This window comes from Urocitellus parryii, chromosome 6 (assembly GCF_045843805.1).
Source record: "Urocitellus parryii isolate mUroPar1 chromosome 6, mUroPar1.hap1, whole genome shotgun sequence".
Classification (NCBI taxonomy): Eukaryota; Metazoa; Chordata; class Mammalia; order Rodentia; family Sciuridae; genus Urocitellus; species Urocitellus parryii.
Window position 1 is genome coordinate 36,629,728 of NC_135536.1, and position 16,956 is coordinate 36,646,683.

The following is a 16,956-nucleotide window of genomic DNA, read 5'->3' on the forward strand; positions in this document are numbered from 1 at the left end:
CAATGATGGGCTTAAAACCAAAATAAACTACAGATCTTTTATCCACCTTTACCATTCTTTAGGTTGGATAAATCTGGTCCTTTGCATCAGATAGCTTCTCCCACAATAATAAAAACTGCCTCATAAAAAATGGTGCTGAATCCAAATAAAATAATAGTAGCGGTACAGGAGGAAAATGAATTAAAAAGTGAAGAAAAAGCCACTAATATCTAGAATGAACTAAGGATGGAGGCTAACCAGGCAGGGTGGAGCTTAGAGTCCTAGAGAACGTCCCCTTATGAAATCAAAGTTGACAGTTAACTGACATAATGGCACTGATTGATGAAGGGGTTATATGCCCCTGGAAGCCCATTAAATTGATTTCTTGGCCTATTTATGTGCCTTCACAAACCATATCCCCCACCTCTCCCAGCCCCTTGCTTGTGGTTTCTTCTGTTGCTGAGGTTAAATGTTGGGTAAGGGGAAAAGGGATAAAAGAAACAGTGACTAAGAGAAAAGGTAGAAAGAAGGCAGATTACTGGAACAAAGATGGTGAATAAATAAGGGAGATCATGGCATTCAAGGATAGAAAAAAAGGTATGAAATAAAATGGGGAAATGAAAAAAATATATACAATGGTAAAGTGGGGGAAGGGAGGAAAATGAAGTCAGCAGGGAAGAGGTTTGTGGTGGAAAGCTCCTGGAAAGACAGATGATACACAGTGAAGACCAGATCGTGAGATCCTGATGGGGGAGACAGGCACATGGCAAGGAAGACAGTCAACAATGCTAGGAAGTTCCAAAGCTTCCCTGGTGAAGGTGGAACAGAAGGCTCTCCTAGCAATGCTGAAAGGGCACATGAGTCTGGGGGAAGACATATCTGCTCCATCCCCCTACTTTTCAGACCCCTGACCAATGACTATCATAATTCTGATCAATAAGCTAACTCCAAAGTAGTATGAAAAGACCACAGACATTGAGATGGACCCTGAAGGAGAGGGCATGGAGTCCTAGACGGCAGAACAGTCAGGCAGCCAAGGCGTGACACATAGTGAAAGGGACACATAGGGAGATCACTCAGATGGGAAGGGTCACAGCAGAGACAGTGACACACAGAACTGGAGACGAATGAAGTGGGGAGACATGGTGAAGAATGGCAAAACCAAGAGGAAGGGACATATGGACAGAGATCAGGGGAACTACAGGCACAGCTGAAGCATGGCCCAGTGCTCCAAAATGATAGGGCTACTCAGACAGGGGTAGACAAGAGCTGATGTGGGACAGGGGTAACAGGACAGACACGCTTCATCTTCAATGGGGCAGTAAGGCTTCCCCTCACCTACTCACACCTTTTCAAAAAGAAGAGTGGGGGGGTGCTCAACTTCAGGCAAAACGAAGACGTCCCTCCCATCTTGCACCCTAGCGCGCTAACCCATCCATCAGCCCTCCCGCCGCGGTTCCTCCCCCATCCCTCAGCCGGCGGGGGGCCGCCGAGACCCAGGCCCTTCCAGGCTGACAGCTCTGAGCCCTCGAACTCACCCGGCCTCCCCTTCCCTCCGGGAACCCCGCTCCCCGGCTCCCCGTACAGCTCGGCGCGGTCCGTCTAGGCTTTTTCGTTACCCTCCGTCTGTCCCGCTGGCCCCTGCTTCTCCCTCCCCAGTCTCTCCCTCCACCCCCTACATATTTCTCTCCCTACATACGCCCTCTCTCCCACATCCCGGCTCCCCTTCTCCCCGGGCTCTGGCTGTCAGTCCGTCCGTGTCCCCTCCCCCAGCCCCTTCCCATCCCTCTCCGTCCCTCCAGCGGCAGTCTCCGAACGCCTCCTCTCCCCTCGTCTCGAGCTTCCAAAGAGCAAGGAAGGGAAGAAGAGCGAGAGGGAGAGGAGAAAAAAAAAAACCAACCCAGCAGCATCGGAAATCGATGCACTTACACCTCAGCTGGAAGCAGGGACGGGAGTCGAACCACGGCCGCCGAGCAGCGCGAGGCGGGGAGGGGAGGGGGCGGCTCTTGGAAGGGACTTCTCCGATGTGTTGATTCCTTTTTTTTTTCCCCTCCTCCTCCCTCCCTCCAGCGCTCGCTCCGGGGCGTCGGGGACGGAGATGGAAAAAATAAATAAATAAATTCACGGCGGTGAGGGAAGTGAAGGAAAATAATCAATGCTATTTGGCTGCGGCTGAAGTGTTTTCCCGGCTTCGTGAGGGGGTTTCCATTGATTCACCCTGGGCACTCGCTCGCTCCCTGCCTCCTCCTCCTCCTCGCCCTCCTCCTCCTCCTCCTCCTCCTCGCCCTCCTCCTCCTCCTCGCCCTCACTCCTCCGCCTCATTCACTGGCTGGAGCCGAAGCGTCCCACACAATGGAATAATCAATACCCAAGCGCCCGGGGCGGCCCCACTGAGCAGGTGCAGCGGCCCGCCCTCCGCGGCGCATGCCGGGACTTGTAGTCCGTCGCCTCCGCCCTCCAACCCGCAAGCGCAGTGTCCGCACTCCTCCTTTGAGCTGGAACCCTACCCTGCCCAGGGGCGGGCTCGGTGTGGCCAGCCAGTCTATCCTGTCGCCTCCTTGACTCTGGCGCCAGGTCCTCCCGGTGCCTGCAAGAGGGCATGTCCCTAAACTCTTTCCCGTCCCCTCCTCTTCCTTTTGCCTACAGAAAACATGCATGCGTTTTGTTGTTTTGTTTCAGATCAGCTCTAGAACAAGCTCTGGCGTTTACCAGCTTGCCAGAGCTGCCCGGAAGTCTTTCTTTTTTCACTCCCTTCTTGCTTCCTTATCTCCCCTTCTTTCCGATTGAAAACCTTCTCTCACAGCAATTACTCTGAAGTCTCTGAGTTTCTGCTTCCTCCCTGCGGTCACACAGTCCTTTGAATTGGGGAGGGGAGGTTCGGTTTTATCTGCTCATCAGCCCACTATATTGAAGTAACAATAATTTATAACATTTATTGAGAATATAGGGACAGTTCCAATCACTTTTACATATATTTGTTTATTTAATACAACTGTATAAGTCAGATACTTTAATTCCTTTTACAGGTGACAAAATTAAGGCACGATTAAACCAGCCCATGGTTGCATGGTCAAAAAGCAACAGCAGCAGGGTTAAACCTCAGTAGTCTTGTTCCAGAGATCACACTGGATGCTAAAACCTAGTTTTAAATAATAACAACAACAAAGTAAAACCTCCTGAAGTTCTGGGTTTCTACCAAATGACAGTTTGTTACTGAATCCTCATATAATTGTGAGGCAGTTCACAATTTATCAATAAAAAAGCAGAGTATTAGGTACAGTAGCTTGTCCAAGGCCAACCATCTAGAAAGTGAAACTCAGTCAACCCCAGGTCTGTCGCTGAAATCTAGGCTTTCCATTCCATTAAGATGCTGCCTCTACTGTTAGACCAGGACGCAAGAAAAGACCACTGACTCCAATTAAAATCAAATTAAAGCAAGCTTATTATTTCGTCTGGCCGGGCTGCCTTTCCCTCCCAAAACGGCGGGAACAAAACAGCAGCCCCACCTTTCCTACAGCCCAGCTTTATAGCCCAGAAAGTTACACAAAAGGGGGGTTACAGATAACAGAACTCTGACAAGCATCACACTAATGGTAGTTTACATTTTTTTTTTTTTTTTTTTTGCTGGCCCCAACATCAGAATTTATGAGGACCATTAGAGCCTCAGAGAGGGTCGTTGTCTGGCCAGGGAAGGCCAATATTTATGAGGTGTCACTAAAGTTTCAGAGAGGGCTGCTATCTGGTCAGAGAGCCAGGCATGGGTGAGTTCAAGGCATGGGCAGGCATTCCAAGCAGGTTCAGAATTTGCAGTAATTTATAGTAAAGCCGAAATTAGCTTTTCATGGCTTTGTGGCAAGATGGCTCCCAATTTTAATAAAAGATCAGGTTGGGTCTATCATCTACCCCATTGGGGAGGACATTAAACATAAAAATACTAGGACTTCTTTCTGAGTCAACAAAACTTTGGGGGGGGGGCGGGGACTGCAAAGGATGAAGGAAATGCAGGCCCTCCCAGTCCAGTGGTGCTTGACATGAGGTAGGAGTAAGGATACATCCAAGACATCCCAAGTTTTGCCACCGTTTTACTTCACTTGTGTTTCCAGACACATACAAGGGATAGACTGGTGTGGAGAACCCGGCACTTTTTTCACTAATTTCAGAAGCAAGCCTAGGAGTTGACAATATCCTCACCCAGAGAGTAAGATACAAAGTTTATAGATAACATAAACTCTCAGAGGGAGTAAGGAGGCATTTTCTCTATAGAGTCTTCTAAAGCAGCCAGAGAGAGGGTCATTTCTCTTCCATATGTCTTGTATTTTAAATGAACATTGAATATTTTTCCTACTCCTAACAAAACATGCTCAAGGTCTGCTGGAATTGACAGACTCGTCAGTCTGGCACTCACTCAAGGGCTTTTCCAACTTGCCCCTCAATTGTATTTCCAGCCCCATCTTTATTCTCATACAGGCCAGGTACTTTTCAGTATCTGGGTCTTTGCTCATGTTAGGTCTCCACCTAGGTTTTACCCGTTGAAATCCCACATCTGTAGTTCATTCAAAATTTCACTTTCTCCTCTAACAGAAAGTCTTTTGCTCACTCGTACTCTTAACATTCTTACCAGAATGTGTTTGATCCCCTCCAAAACTCCTACATTGGACTTAATTGCCTTTCCTTCTTCCCAGCCCATTGCCACTGGCCTGCAGTAAATAGGCCACCATAATAGTTAAATATGTGCCAGACAGCGTTTGAGTGAGTGACTTGTGTTTCAGGCCCACTGCCTAGTTCGGGAGGGGTTGGAGAGTGCAGTCTCAAGTTCGTTGCCCACGACTCTCCCCACAGAGCTGCAACCCCAGTTCAGCTTTAGGTAAGTCCCCAGAGCACTAATTGCAGCTTTCAGGTCACCATAGCAATGGGTGGGGCGAAATAGCGAAGATCTCCCCTCCTCCGAACTACATCTCCCATCATCCACCCGGCTCAGGAAGCCACGCTCAACCAGAGGCCTGGGACCCCTGACGACCCCCCGGACGCCAGGAGGCATAGGGGTTACGCTGCAGGGTGCCTGGGGACGGTCTCGCTCCTCTGCCCTAACGGGAGTCGCGATCGCCCTTAACCTAACAGGTCTCTCGGGCCGGTCTGCCCTCGGCACTGTTACCATGGGCCTAATATGGCCGCTGGTGCTCGTACTCTCCTGTCACGCAGTTGAGCTGGGCTGAGGTCCGAGACCAGGGACTCCTCCCGGCATTCCTCGCGGGTGTGGCGTGGACTCCTTCCCCCCCATCTTCTGGTCCTACGAGAGGGAGACCCTTGGGTTTGAGGTGAGACCCGAGGCAAAGCCGGCGGGTGCTGTGGCTGCGAATGGCAGGTCATCCCAGGTAGCAGCTCTTGGTCTCCTGGGGTAGCAAGTTGTAGTGTGGGGTGTTGAGACGAAATTTGCTGCATGACCTGCTTTCTAGGGACATCTTTGGGTTAAGAACGTCATCAATAGTGGAATGGATTTAACTGGAGACCAATCACTATAGCAGAACGTTTAAAATCTCGCAGACAGAGCCCTGTATCGCTGAGGCAAAGATCTGCAAGTCTGTATGCGTCTCAGTAAATTCAGCCAGAGCTAGAGTCTCTGCTTAGCCATTGCCCAGCAGGCTGAACACCTTTGGGCGCTAAGAAAATGTTTGTTGCAAATGATCCTTGCAGATAGCATGGCCCAGGGCTTGATTGAGGTGGAGCGAAAGTTCATTCCAGGGCCTGGCATAGAGGAACGACTGCAGGAGTTGGGGGGCATCCTAGAGCACCGGATCACCTTCCGAGACACCTACTATGACACCCCTGAGCTGAGCCTGATGCGGTCTAACCACTGGCTGCGACAACGAGAGGGTAGTGGATGGGAGCTCAAATGCCCTGGAGCATCAGGTATCTCAGGACCCCACACCGAGTACAAGGAATTTACATCTGAACCTGCAGTTGTGGCCCAGCTCTGTGAGGTGCTGGGAGCTAAGGGTCTGGGGGATGGAAGTATGGCTGCTGTGCTGGGTCCACTAGGGCTGCAGGAAGTAGCTAGTTTTGTGACTAAACGGAGTTCCTGGAAGCTGGTATTCCCTGGAGTCAATGAAGAGGAGCCAATGCTTAAGGTGGACCTGGATACAGCGGACTTTGGTTACGCTGTGGGTGAAGTAGAGGCCCTGGTACAGAAGGAAGCTGAAGTACCAACTGCTCTAAAGAAGATCAATAGCCTCAGCAGCATGCTCGGTGAGGGGGACAGGACCTTCTGTGTTTTCCTGATCCCCACTTTCCTTTCCTGGCTTTTTAATCTTTTTGCAATGCTGGGATTGAGCCTAGGGCCTCCTCCTAATCATGTTAGGCAAGCGCTCACCACTAAGCCACACTTTCCTTTTCTGGAGCACTGGCTGTGACCAAGAGTAGTTGGTGGGAGTTGGACTATATAATGGGGGAGGGTCTCTGGATTATTTCTTTAACAGTAATTATTTTAGCAATTTTCTAGAGGACCCAGTTTTTCCCACAGTTCTATCAAGTTTTCTCTTTTACAGTTGCTGTCTGACTTGGATTTAAGCCTTTCATAAGTCTCTATTCTTCATCCCAGCCATTCTGTCTCATTTAATTCTCATTCCTCTGGCCAAATTTCTTTCAGTTCTATTTGTCAGTTCTCTACTTTAACCCTTCCTTCCCCTAATCTTTTTTTTTTTTTGCCCATGCTGGGGATCGGATATCCTTTTGTTTTTATGGTTTCTTAGAGTTCATTTAATTCAATGTCTTGGCTTTCAGTGAAAGGCAAGAACATTGCATTTATGAGAGATGGTTGGGGGAGCATTGGCAAATTTGGTTTCTTTTTTTTTTTAATATTTTATTTAGAGACAGGGTCTCACTGAGTTGCTTAGGGCCTCGCTGAGTTGCTTAGGGCCTCGCTAAGTTGCTGAGGCTGGCTTTGAACTCACTGAGGCTGGCTTTGAACTTGTGATCCTTCTGCCTCAGCCTCTGGAGCTGCTGGGATTATAGGCATGCACCACTGTGTCTGGCTCAGATTTGGTTTTCTGTTCCCATGCTCAGTTTCCTAGTAGACAGCCCATCCACTAGTTTGGGGTTGTGCACGCCATGGGGCCTGACAGCCCTGGGATGCTGTTTCAGCCTCCTTAGCAACTATACATCCTGTTTCCTGCTGTATGCTCAGTATGCTGCTGGGCACTAACAATGGAAACTGGCAGTGGCAGTTCTAGAGAGAATTCTTGCTTTTTTTGGGGGGACAGGGAGGGAGTTGGTTTGCTGGGGATTGAACCCAGGGCCTTGAGCATGCTAAGCAAGCACTCCAGTATTGAGCTATATCCCCAGCTCCAGAGGGGAGAATTCTATGTGAATCCCACCCCATAGCTAAAACTTCTTTTCCTTTTCTTTCCACAGCCTTTGGTTTCTCTCCTATGTGTAAATCTCTGTATGTGCTTCATTACCAAGCTAATGAGCTTTTGCCTGCCTAGATGGGTTTTCATCTTGATTGGGGGACAAGGGTAATAACTAGAGTGAGTCCATATTGAAGGATCCTCTGTCTTCATGGCACCTGGGTGCTTCTTCACCATTTCCCCTGGTTGGAGAAGAGGCTCACGTGTGGCTTCCCAGCTTTCCTGAGTCTGAAGTGGCTCTTGGGTCCCGCTTCTGGAGTCCAGTGAGGTAGCTTACAGAAGCTAATTGGATGACAATCAGAATCTCAGTGCTACCTTCAAAACAACTTGGGGGTCCTGGCTGGGTGGTCAGGGAGGAAAGTTAAAGCATGTATGGCAGTTCTGTCTGCTTCTTTCCTCACTATCCTTTGTCTATAGGTGTGCCGGCACAGGAGAGGGCACCTGGCAAGCTCATCGTGTACCTACAGCATTTCCGTCCTCAGGACTATCGGCGCCTGCTAGAAGTAAACAGCTCCACAGAGGACTAAACATCCCGACAGCAGCCTGGGCTAGGGGTGTCACTTCCTAGAAGAGAAAGGGAACTCTTGGTCCAGCAGGGGCCACACGTGGCCTCACTGTGCCTCTTCCCTCCCACCTCCTCTCCCTATACCTCTGCCTGTTCTTTCGTCCTGTTCTCAACAACCGGTTCCTTGAGCCCTCCCTGGTTGCTTCCTCTCTCTCATCAGTCAGATGCAATCTGTGGGCCGCCCCTCTCCCCTGGCCGCTAAGCAGCCTCCATTGATTTCCGCTCGTGTTTATAGGATTTCCACTTAGCCGTGATCAGTAGTTAAGCACAGGAAAATCCCTTGCCACCCCCCTCCCTTGGTCGATGCCATTGATTCTGCCAGCGGCTCCGAAACCGCCTTACAGCTGAGTTAGAGATGAGGGGAGGCAGCAGGGATTTCCCTGCTTTGGGGTGTGGGGAATAGCAGGGTGGGGAAGTGGTTGGGAATTCCTGTTAGAAATCAAATCTTGCTTTGATTTTGTCACTGTGTCCATCTCTGGCCCAGAGAGTAGAGTGCTTCCTGTGTCAGCTTAGGGGCAAATTTGATCCCTAACCTTGAGGGGCAGAGGAAAACCCTGGTGTGCTTGAGACTGATTCTCAAGGTTCCCAGAAAGATTCCTGGGACCCTTCCTATGTGAGAAGCCTCTTCCCTTGCTGTTATTTATACATATTTTTCTACCTCAAACATACCCAGATTATGGCTTTATGCCCCCCTTGGGCTTTATTTGGCTGCCATTATTTGTGGGGGAGGGGAGCAGACCCACAGTTTTGCAGTGATTAATGCAGAACCAGGGTGCCATCTGCTGGTAGCCCTCAGAGTTGGTTCCCCACTGCTAGGACCACAGGCTTTGGGATGCAGGAGGATTTCAGGCAGAGTGAAGAGTTATTGCCACGTTTCCACAGGCAAGTTGTTCACCTCAAAGATCTCTTGCACCGATTGGCCCAAGTGGTTGTAGGTCAGGCGCAGCTTTAGCCGCAAGGGGGCCTAGAAATGGGAGAGTGGAGACCAGAGTTAGTGCCTGTGACTTCTCCCTTCCCTAGGTCTTTCTTACCCATGGGGCCCTGGAACTGACCTTGTTAGGATTGAGGATTCTGAAGAGCTGGGTGATGGGGAGGCCGCCCCAAGCTGGAACTGTGTTCCCACTGGGGGCCTGCAGCTGCAGCTGGAAACTCTGAACATGGGATTTGGGCAGAATACAGTAAGGCAGCTGGCCGGGCTCAGGCAACCCCTCCATACTCAGTGGTGCCAAACCCTCTTCCCATCAACTCCCCAGGTACCTGTCTCTGCTGTCACTCCCTTCCCATCTCATCCTGTCTCCCACCCACCTCTACTCCTTCCTGGAGTACCTAGGCCACCTCTGAATCCTGGTATTTACAAACCTTGGGCACAGCTGCCTGGCAGATGAAGTGGGTGACATCACCCTCTGAGGAGTTGGTGGTGGTGACGGTAACTAAAAGCAAAGCAGGGGATCCAGGTGGTCGAGTGAAAGACAGATTGAGCTGTACTCCCTCACGCTCGAACACTTTGAGATTTGGAATGGGAGCTATATAGCAGGGAAAGAGAGGCAGCTCAGTGTGCAGGCTCAAGATAACACGTTCATTCAACAACAACAACAACAACAAAACAGTGAGCACCTCTTATCCCTGTACTGCCCAAGATGCTTGACAAGTAGACAACTGACAGTATAGTGCAGGGAGAGAAGCAATAACAGAGAAAATAAGCAAGATAATCAGGCTGGAATGGGTACTATGAGGGAAATAAATTAGCCAGAGTAACTGGGAAGGACTAATTTAAATGGGAGTGGCAGGGAAAGGCATTTGACATTTCAGGCTGGAGTGCCTTCCCCAACCAAGCCAGTCACTTGATGTGCCAAGGAAGTAACATTTTGTGTAAAAAGAGCATGAAATGCCAAGGTTTAAGACGGGAGGGTTTGAGGGGGCCAGTGGGGAAGTGGGATGAGATGGGGTGGGGAGGAAGCAGGGCCCTGCTGGCCAGGGCTAGAAGTCTAGAACAAAGAAGACACTGCAGCCAGGAGAGGACTGGCATGACTGAGTGAACCCTTTCACCTACGAAAAAGGGGATGGGATATGGGCACACAGGAGGGAAAGGGTTTATGAGCTTCACTCAGCACAGAAGCAGAGATGGCACATTCTCACCTACCTTCTCTAAGACTAGACTCTTTCCTGAGGCCTACCTGGAGGTGGCAATGCACAGGGAAGGTCAAGGAGGTGTACTAAGGTACCTCCTGGGGATGGATCCAGAGGGGGAGGATGCTGGGCATCCTCAGAAGTGTCATCCAGGAGATCTAACAGGTCCAAGAGCTTTGAGGCCCAGGGGAAAGGGCAGAAGGGTCAGAACTTGGCATGGAAGCCCAAGTCAGTCCTTCTTATCCCAAGGCTTCCAGTCTCCTCACCTGGGGCTCTGTGGGGACAGGGGCTGCTGCCTTTGAAACCTGGACTGCTTCTTTGCTTTCCTTTGCCTCCTCATCAATCTGAGGGCCACCTCGCTCCACAAGAGGCATCTTCTCAAGGATGGCAGCCCTGAGAGGATGGAATGTAGGTGTCTCTCTAGGTAGACCCTTTGCCTCTCACAAGAGACATCTACAAAGAGTGCTCAGAACATGGAGATGCTGGGCACATAGTGGATCAGAAGTGTCCTTCTAATAAGATGGCATACTGTTGCTGGTTTTCAGATGAACAGGGAGGGTTAGGAGGCAGCTTGCTTCAATGAACTGTGTGGAAAGCTCTTGCAGTGGACAACAACACAGGAGAGGATGAGACCCTTGAGGCTAGAAGGGGGCATTTGGGAGAGGGCAGGGATCTGGGTCCCACACCGGAGCCCATGTTTGACATACCTCATGTGGTCATACTTCCGGAAGAGTGTGTTATATTCTACAGCCCGCTGCTGCAGCTCTACATCTAAGCAGCTCCCGTAGATAGACACCACCTGGCGGATGCGGCTGGGCCACAGAGTTGTGTGAGTTGCAATGGCAATTTGTCCTGCCCTTCTGCTTCAGTATATGGCAGAGAAGGGAGCGGTCCCACAGAGTGAGGAGACACTAAAGCAAGTCCCAAGATATGTAGCTCTAAAGCAATTCCCAAGATTGGGGGATAAGAGTGGCGAGGGATAGTGCAGCTATCTGGAGAGCTTAGAAATGGTATGCAAGTGAGGAGACAATTTTCTCTGGGCTGAGACCTCTTCTTACTTGTTATCCCCTTGAAGCCGGGTGCTGAGCTTCATGAGGGCTGTGAGTGCATATCCTCTGGTGGCTGGCAGGGACATTTGGGACTGCAGCACCTTTTCCAGGAGTGCCAACACCTCCTCTTCTTCCACCTTCAGGTGTGGGTACAAGTAGTGACCTAGGATCTAACCCTATCTCCCTTGACAAGTCCATCCTTAGTGTGTCCACCATGTAGGCCTTACCTGAAGGGGTTCTACTTCTTCACAGCTCCCCTCCAGCAGGAGGTCCCCATACTCTCCAATGCACCAGGCTGCCACTTGCACCAGTGGCTGCTGTATGGGAGAATCACATCTAGGTCAGTGTTTGGGGTTCCCTCCTCTCTTCCACACTCTGAAACATCCCCTTATGCAGCACAAATACGGTGGGGCAGGGAAGGAAATTTGTGAGCAGTTTCTGTCCTGATGTCTGGGCTCCCACTGCCCTCTGGTGGCCCAGATTCAGAAGTACATGGCCTGGCCACTTGATGGAACTGTGAGAGGGTCCCACCCTTGAGGAAGAGCAGGGTGATGGTTTCTGCTCATCCTACTTAAGAGGAAAATGGAGAGTATGCCATGAATATATAAAAATACATTCTACTGTCATGTATAACTAAAAAAAAATTTAAAAGGGGCAGTTTAGTATTGGGTGGCACCTTTGGCACTCAGCATTTGAAATAATAATAAAGTATAATATATGCATAAAACTTGTATCTATCTCATTTGATTATAAAAACAGCCCTGGGAGATAGGCAGGGTAGAAAGCTGAGTACATGGAGCCTAAAGGAAGTTAAACTAGTCATCTGGGATTACATAGCCAGTAGGTACCAGGGCCAGAACAGCAGCCCAGGTGTTCTAAAAGGCAAGCTCTGTTCTTAAGGATCTCCTGCGCTAAGTAGACAGCTGTGAGCCTAAGAGGAAAACAGTTCAGAGTCCAGTGAAGAAGGGAAGCCCAGAAAGAGATAGGAGGCAGCCCTGGGCTTGGGGAGGTGGGAATGGCACCTGGGAGATGTCTTCTGCCAGGGCACTATAGAGTCGGCACACAGAGTAGGCATGTAGCTCCTGGGCACCCCCAATCAACTGCGTCAGGTTGGCCACTGCATCATCCCGCACATGGGCTCCTGCCTGGAAAGGGTGGACATTGTCAAGTCAGTGTGATTAACTCTGTCCACTACTGCCCAACTCTCCAACTAGCCCATCTCACCGTTATCAGCACGTGAAGGATGGTGTCTATGTGCCATCGCTTGGTTGGAGCAAACCTAGGGACATGGCTTATCAGTCCTGGCACTGTCCTTGTCCCTCCCCAGACTGTACCCTCTCCATTTCTGGGAACCTATCCCCTCACCTCTCTGCAGCCAGCAGGATGCCTGAGGCACAATCAGCCCGTAAATCGAGGGGGCAGGACTCCAGAAAGGCCTGCAACTCCTGTGTCATGGCTCGCACATTGGAGCTATTCACCAGAGCTAGGCTCAGTTCCAGGGCTCTCCTGGCAGGAGAAAAGGGTCCATGCAGGTGGCCCAGATCACCCAACTCCATGCCTCTGGCCTGCCCCATCCCTAGGATCTGCTCCTACAGTCCTCTTACTCCAGCTGCTCTGAGCTGGTTTGGGTCTTGGCCACTAGTCACTGTATCCTCTACCCTGTCCTCTTGTTCCCTTTATGCTCACCGGCTGAGGGAGGCATCAGTTTCTCGCAGACATTCCACCACAGTGGGCCGATGCCGCTGCACAGCACTGTGATCAGACTGCACCAGGCGTAGTAAGGACGTCAGGGCTACATACCTGGTCAGGGTGGGAAAGGCCCTGTCATGCTGTGGCCATTAGCCTTGCCCTGGGTAAGTGGATCAGGAGGTTCTGGAGGGAAGAGTACAGAGGGTCAGGGCTCAGTGGCAGAGTATAGCCACACACAAGTCATTACCTAATGTTCTTATCACTGTTGAGCAGGAAGCGGCCAAGAATGTTGACAGCTAGAACCTGTGGGAGAAAGAAGGTGGGCACTCAGGCAGTAGCAGTCTATTCACTCAAGAGTGGGGACCACATGACACAGGATGACAGGTGTTGGGGAAAGGCCAGTGAACAGAGCCCTGCTGGCTGGCTGGGAGTGGAGAATAGGCCACAGTGGGAAAGCATATGGGAAGATACCCGTAGGCCGGCTGCAGAGCGGATGTCCATGATGGTAAGCACTGTCTCAAATAGGACCGCGTTGCCTGCATTTCGACTGGTGTCTGTGTTGGTGGCTACCTGAGTGGATGGGAGAGGAGATACATCCACAAAGGCCTCTCTCCTCACTAGGATCTCTGGAAGCTCTCCACTATCCATCCATTCCTCAACCAGCCAACAAAGTTTCCCAAACCCCACTATGTGCCTGGGCCAGCTTGGGCACTGGGACATTAATACTGCAACATACTGTGTCCCTCCTTCATGTAGTTCATTGGCTAGAGGGGACAGAGGAGTGATTACACAGCTGCTACATGGTGAGTAATCCTGTAACGGATGCCCAGGACTGGTAGGTAGATCCCAGAGCAACATACCTAAGCAATGTCCCCCCAACCCACACCTGTGCTAGCAAGTCATTCATGGTCTCACTGCTTTCCTCATGGTTCCGGCCCAGGATCCGAAGCAGACGAAGGATCTGGACCTGTGGTTGGGTTAAAGATTGAAAGATGGAGAGATTCACAGGATAAGGACTTATGGGGCTGAGGAGAAAAATCCAACACTGAGGACAGCATTCATTGTAAGGCATCTGGTTAGACCCTAGAGCCTCCCATCCTTCATCACCTCCATAGGTCCTGGTGGCCCTGGGAGGGGATCAGAGGTGTATGAAGCCAAGGGAGTTTAGGACAGGCTTTTTGTTGTTGTTATTACCAAACTGGATTTCTGACCTTCAGTCATATCCTCTCCCTGTCTTTGTCCTGGAATGACCAGGGCAATCAGTCTACTACTCTCTGGCCCAAGGCACTGACTAAGCCAGAGTATACTACAGGAATCTCACTGCTAAGCCTTCTTTCCTCTAGGGATACATGAAGGAAAGGTCAGCCCACCTGCAGGAAGGGGTCGCTGACTCCAGATATGCTGTGCTCTGTGGAGTATCCTGTTGTCACCAGCATCCGGAGGATCTGTACCAGCTGGGATACTACCTGGAGGGAGGGCACAATGTTGTCTGTGCATTCCATCCTTATTTTTGTACTCTCAGCTTTAGCCCCATTCTGCCCCCAATGCCCCTCTTTGACAGGGCCAGGGCCTACCCCTTCACCAGCCCACCTTACGAAAATGCCTGAGGGCTGCAGGGCTTCGTTCGCAGAGCTCCATGATCAGCGTGATGGTGCCCAGCAGGATGCCTGGGGTCAGGGCATGAGAGAATCTACTGTGAGCATGTCTGTGTGTATGCACTACTATTGTTCTATGAACTGGTGTTTCTCTCCTGTTTTTCATTTCCATTCATAGCCAGACCAGACACAGAGGATGGGGAGCCTTTTGGCCTTACCATGGTGGCGCTCATGAAGCAGTTTGGCACAAGGTGGGAGGAAGATGTCAGAGAGCTCAGGGACCTTCCGGATCATGTGTACCGCAGTCAGAATAGCCTGTGGAGGTCAGGGGCCTCAGATAGGCAAGTATCTACAAGGATGGAATCTACACACAAACACACACACACACACACACACACACACACTTCTACTGCATGGCAGATGAGGGACAGTTTCTGAAGGGGCAAGTGCTAAGTTCTTCATCTCACCTTCTTGCGCACATAGGGGCTGGGCTGCAGGAGCAGCTTCTCCACCTCGGTGGCCAGGTCCCGGCACATCTCAGCAGAACCCATGGTGCTCAGAGTGCACAGAGCCAGGCCTTGTACCGGCTGAATCCCCTGACTCAAGTCACTGCAGGGTTGGGAGGATGATTAGTCAAGCCTCTGAGGAAACCAGTTCTTCGCAGTAACTACATCAGGCAGCACCCTGGAATTTACCAGTTCCCCACTCTCCCATCTCCCTGATTTGCAGTTCCCCCAGAACTTCTCACTTCTTGATGCTGTTGGTAATGAGCAGGTGGGCATCGTGCCTCTCATCCAATAGAAGCATGGCCCCCAGGTAGCCCACCCTCTTGTCTGTGAATCTGGGGGATGCAATCAGTTTCAGGCACTCCATCTACAGGGAAGAGGGCAGATCCGAAGGGCAGGGGTGAAACAAGAGGGTTCCATGCTACTCCTTCACCTCTCTACCAGTGGCACACATATCTATATGTTCAGCTGGGCTTTTCTTATCATTAGATTAACTTTTGGGGCATCATATCCCATCATCCTCTCTTCAACCAAAGAGGCTTAGGAGGGTCAGGCATTAGTGTGCAGATTAAAGAACATAGGAGTGGAGGAGGCTGGAAGAAAAGAAGAGGAGGTGCCCTGAATGGGTTGGCCAGAGAATGAAGGGTTCACCCCAGCTGAGGACTAGTGGGGTAATGGGAAAAGTTTTTTCCAGTGCATGGTGAGATGATTCAGAAACCAGAGAATGAAAACAGTCGGGGCACAAATAAATGAAGAGATCCACGACCCTGTCCCAACAGCTTTCCTCTTCAAACTCTGGAGGCAGATATACCTGTCCAAAGTGGGCAGGGTAGCCCAACATGTGGACATAGAGCAGTTTGGCCAGCTGGCGGTGCCTCTGCAGAGGGTCCCCATCTCGGAAGGAGGCCCGGATGTGGGCGCATTCCTTTTGGATCACCTCCCGCTCCTGGGCCTGAGTCTTGGCTCTGCGAATCTCCTCGATTAGGTCCTGAAGCTTCAGCGAGGGCACCACCATCCTGGGGGGCAGAGCCCGGGAGTGGGGAAGTCTTTAATATTTTCTAGCCGGCAGCCAGGTTTGCCCTGCTCCAAGATCCTAATGGTCTGGGTTTCACATCTATCCTAAACCTTACTCCTGTTACCTTTCCCCACCCGGGTCCCCAAAGCCCACCCCCATCGCGCCGCCTAAGGAGATTCCCCACTACGCATGCGTCCCTGCCCCACCCCGCACCTGTTCCTACGGAGCATGCGCCAGAGCCCCGCCCATCTCCCCTTTTTCTATCCACCTGGTATGCCATTCCTAGCTTGGCCATTCCTTCCCATTCAGGGCCCTGCACTGTTGTTTTTTCGCGAGATTCCTCCCCGCATTCCCATCTCTGGCGGCTTCAGCTTCCCCGCCCCAGGACGCCAGCCTCACCTGCCTTCAGTCAATTGTCCTCCTCTCCCCCCCAGACGCTTCCTGGTATAGGGCCGAACCGGGGTTGGTGCCCGGTCGGGTCCTTCCCTCTCCCCGCCTCCACCACAGGACCCCGCCCTCCTGGGCCGCCCGAGAGCCTTCTGGAGTGCTCTGACCTCGGCGTGTAGGGGAAGGAGCTCTTACCAGCTAGGACAGCTAGGCAGTAAGCTGGGCCGCGGTTCCCCAAGAGGCTTCCTTCTACCTGTCACCACCCGGAGAGCCTCGGAGAGTTTGGGTTTGCAGCCATCGCACCCCAAAGGAGATGACAATCCCCCCCCTTTTTTGAACTTTTTTATTAATATATTTTTTTTTTGTTAAATTTCTTTGTATTTTTTTTTCCTGCAAGACTTGGTGTTGGCGGCACTGTTGTATAACTTCAATCCCAAATTCCATGAAATAGAAATCAGAAGTAAAGGTTGAGAGGGGAGGAAGGAGGGAGGCAGGCCAAGGAGTAAACAGAGTTTGACTAGAAAAAAGAAGAGGGTATATGTGGTGGGCATTCCCGGGCAAGGCCATTTCTCAAGGGAGGGGGTTGGCAGGCAGCTTGTCTCTGCCTCATGCAGGGGAGGGAGGAAAAATCCCCTGGGGAC

The 16,956-nt window shown here is 51.1% G+C and overlaps 2 protein-coding genes across 2 annotated transcripts; one reads left to right on the top strand and one right to left on the bottom strand.

Moving 5' to 3' along the window:
• The first annotated feature begins 4,948 nt into the window (after positions 1-4,948).
• Positions 4,949-8,081, top strand: Thtpa (thiamine triphosphatase). The gene is made up of 3 exons (XM_026406026.2): positions 4,949-5,294; positions 5,671-6,222; positions 7,800-8,081. Exons 2-3 carry the CDS (start codon positions 5,676-5,678, stop codon positions 7,907-7,909), a joined length of 657 nt encoding a protein of 218 aa, XP_026261811.1. The 5' UTR covers positions 4,949-5,294; positions 5,671-5,675; the 3' UTR covers positions 7,910-8,081.
• A 101-nt stretch (positions 8,082-8,182) lies between these two features.
• Ap1g2 (adaptor related protein complex 1 subunit gamma 2) lies at positions 8,183-16,388 on the bottom strand. Its single transcript, XM_026406027.2, is given in 22 exon segments — positions 8,183-8,911; positions 9,000-9,098; positions 9,307-9,470; positions 10,122-10,284; positions 10,341-10,467; positions 10,782-10,886; positions 11,133-11,260; positions 11,351-11,440; positions 12,146-12,268; positions 12,348-12,402; positions 12,489-12,629; positions 12,810-12,923; positions 13,060-13,115; positions 13,284-13,382; positions 13,699-13,779; positions 14,183-14,278; positions 14,403-14,479; positions 14,626-14,722; positions 14,875-15,016; positions 15,156-15,280; positions 15,725-15,929; positions 16,328-16,388. Coding segments are annotated over 21 exon segments (2,388 nt in total). The 5' UTR covers position 15,929; positions 16,328-16,388; the 3' UTR covers positions 8,183-8,809.
• Positions 16,389-16,956: the final 568 nt, after the last annotated feature.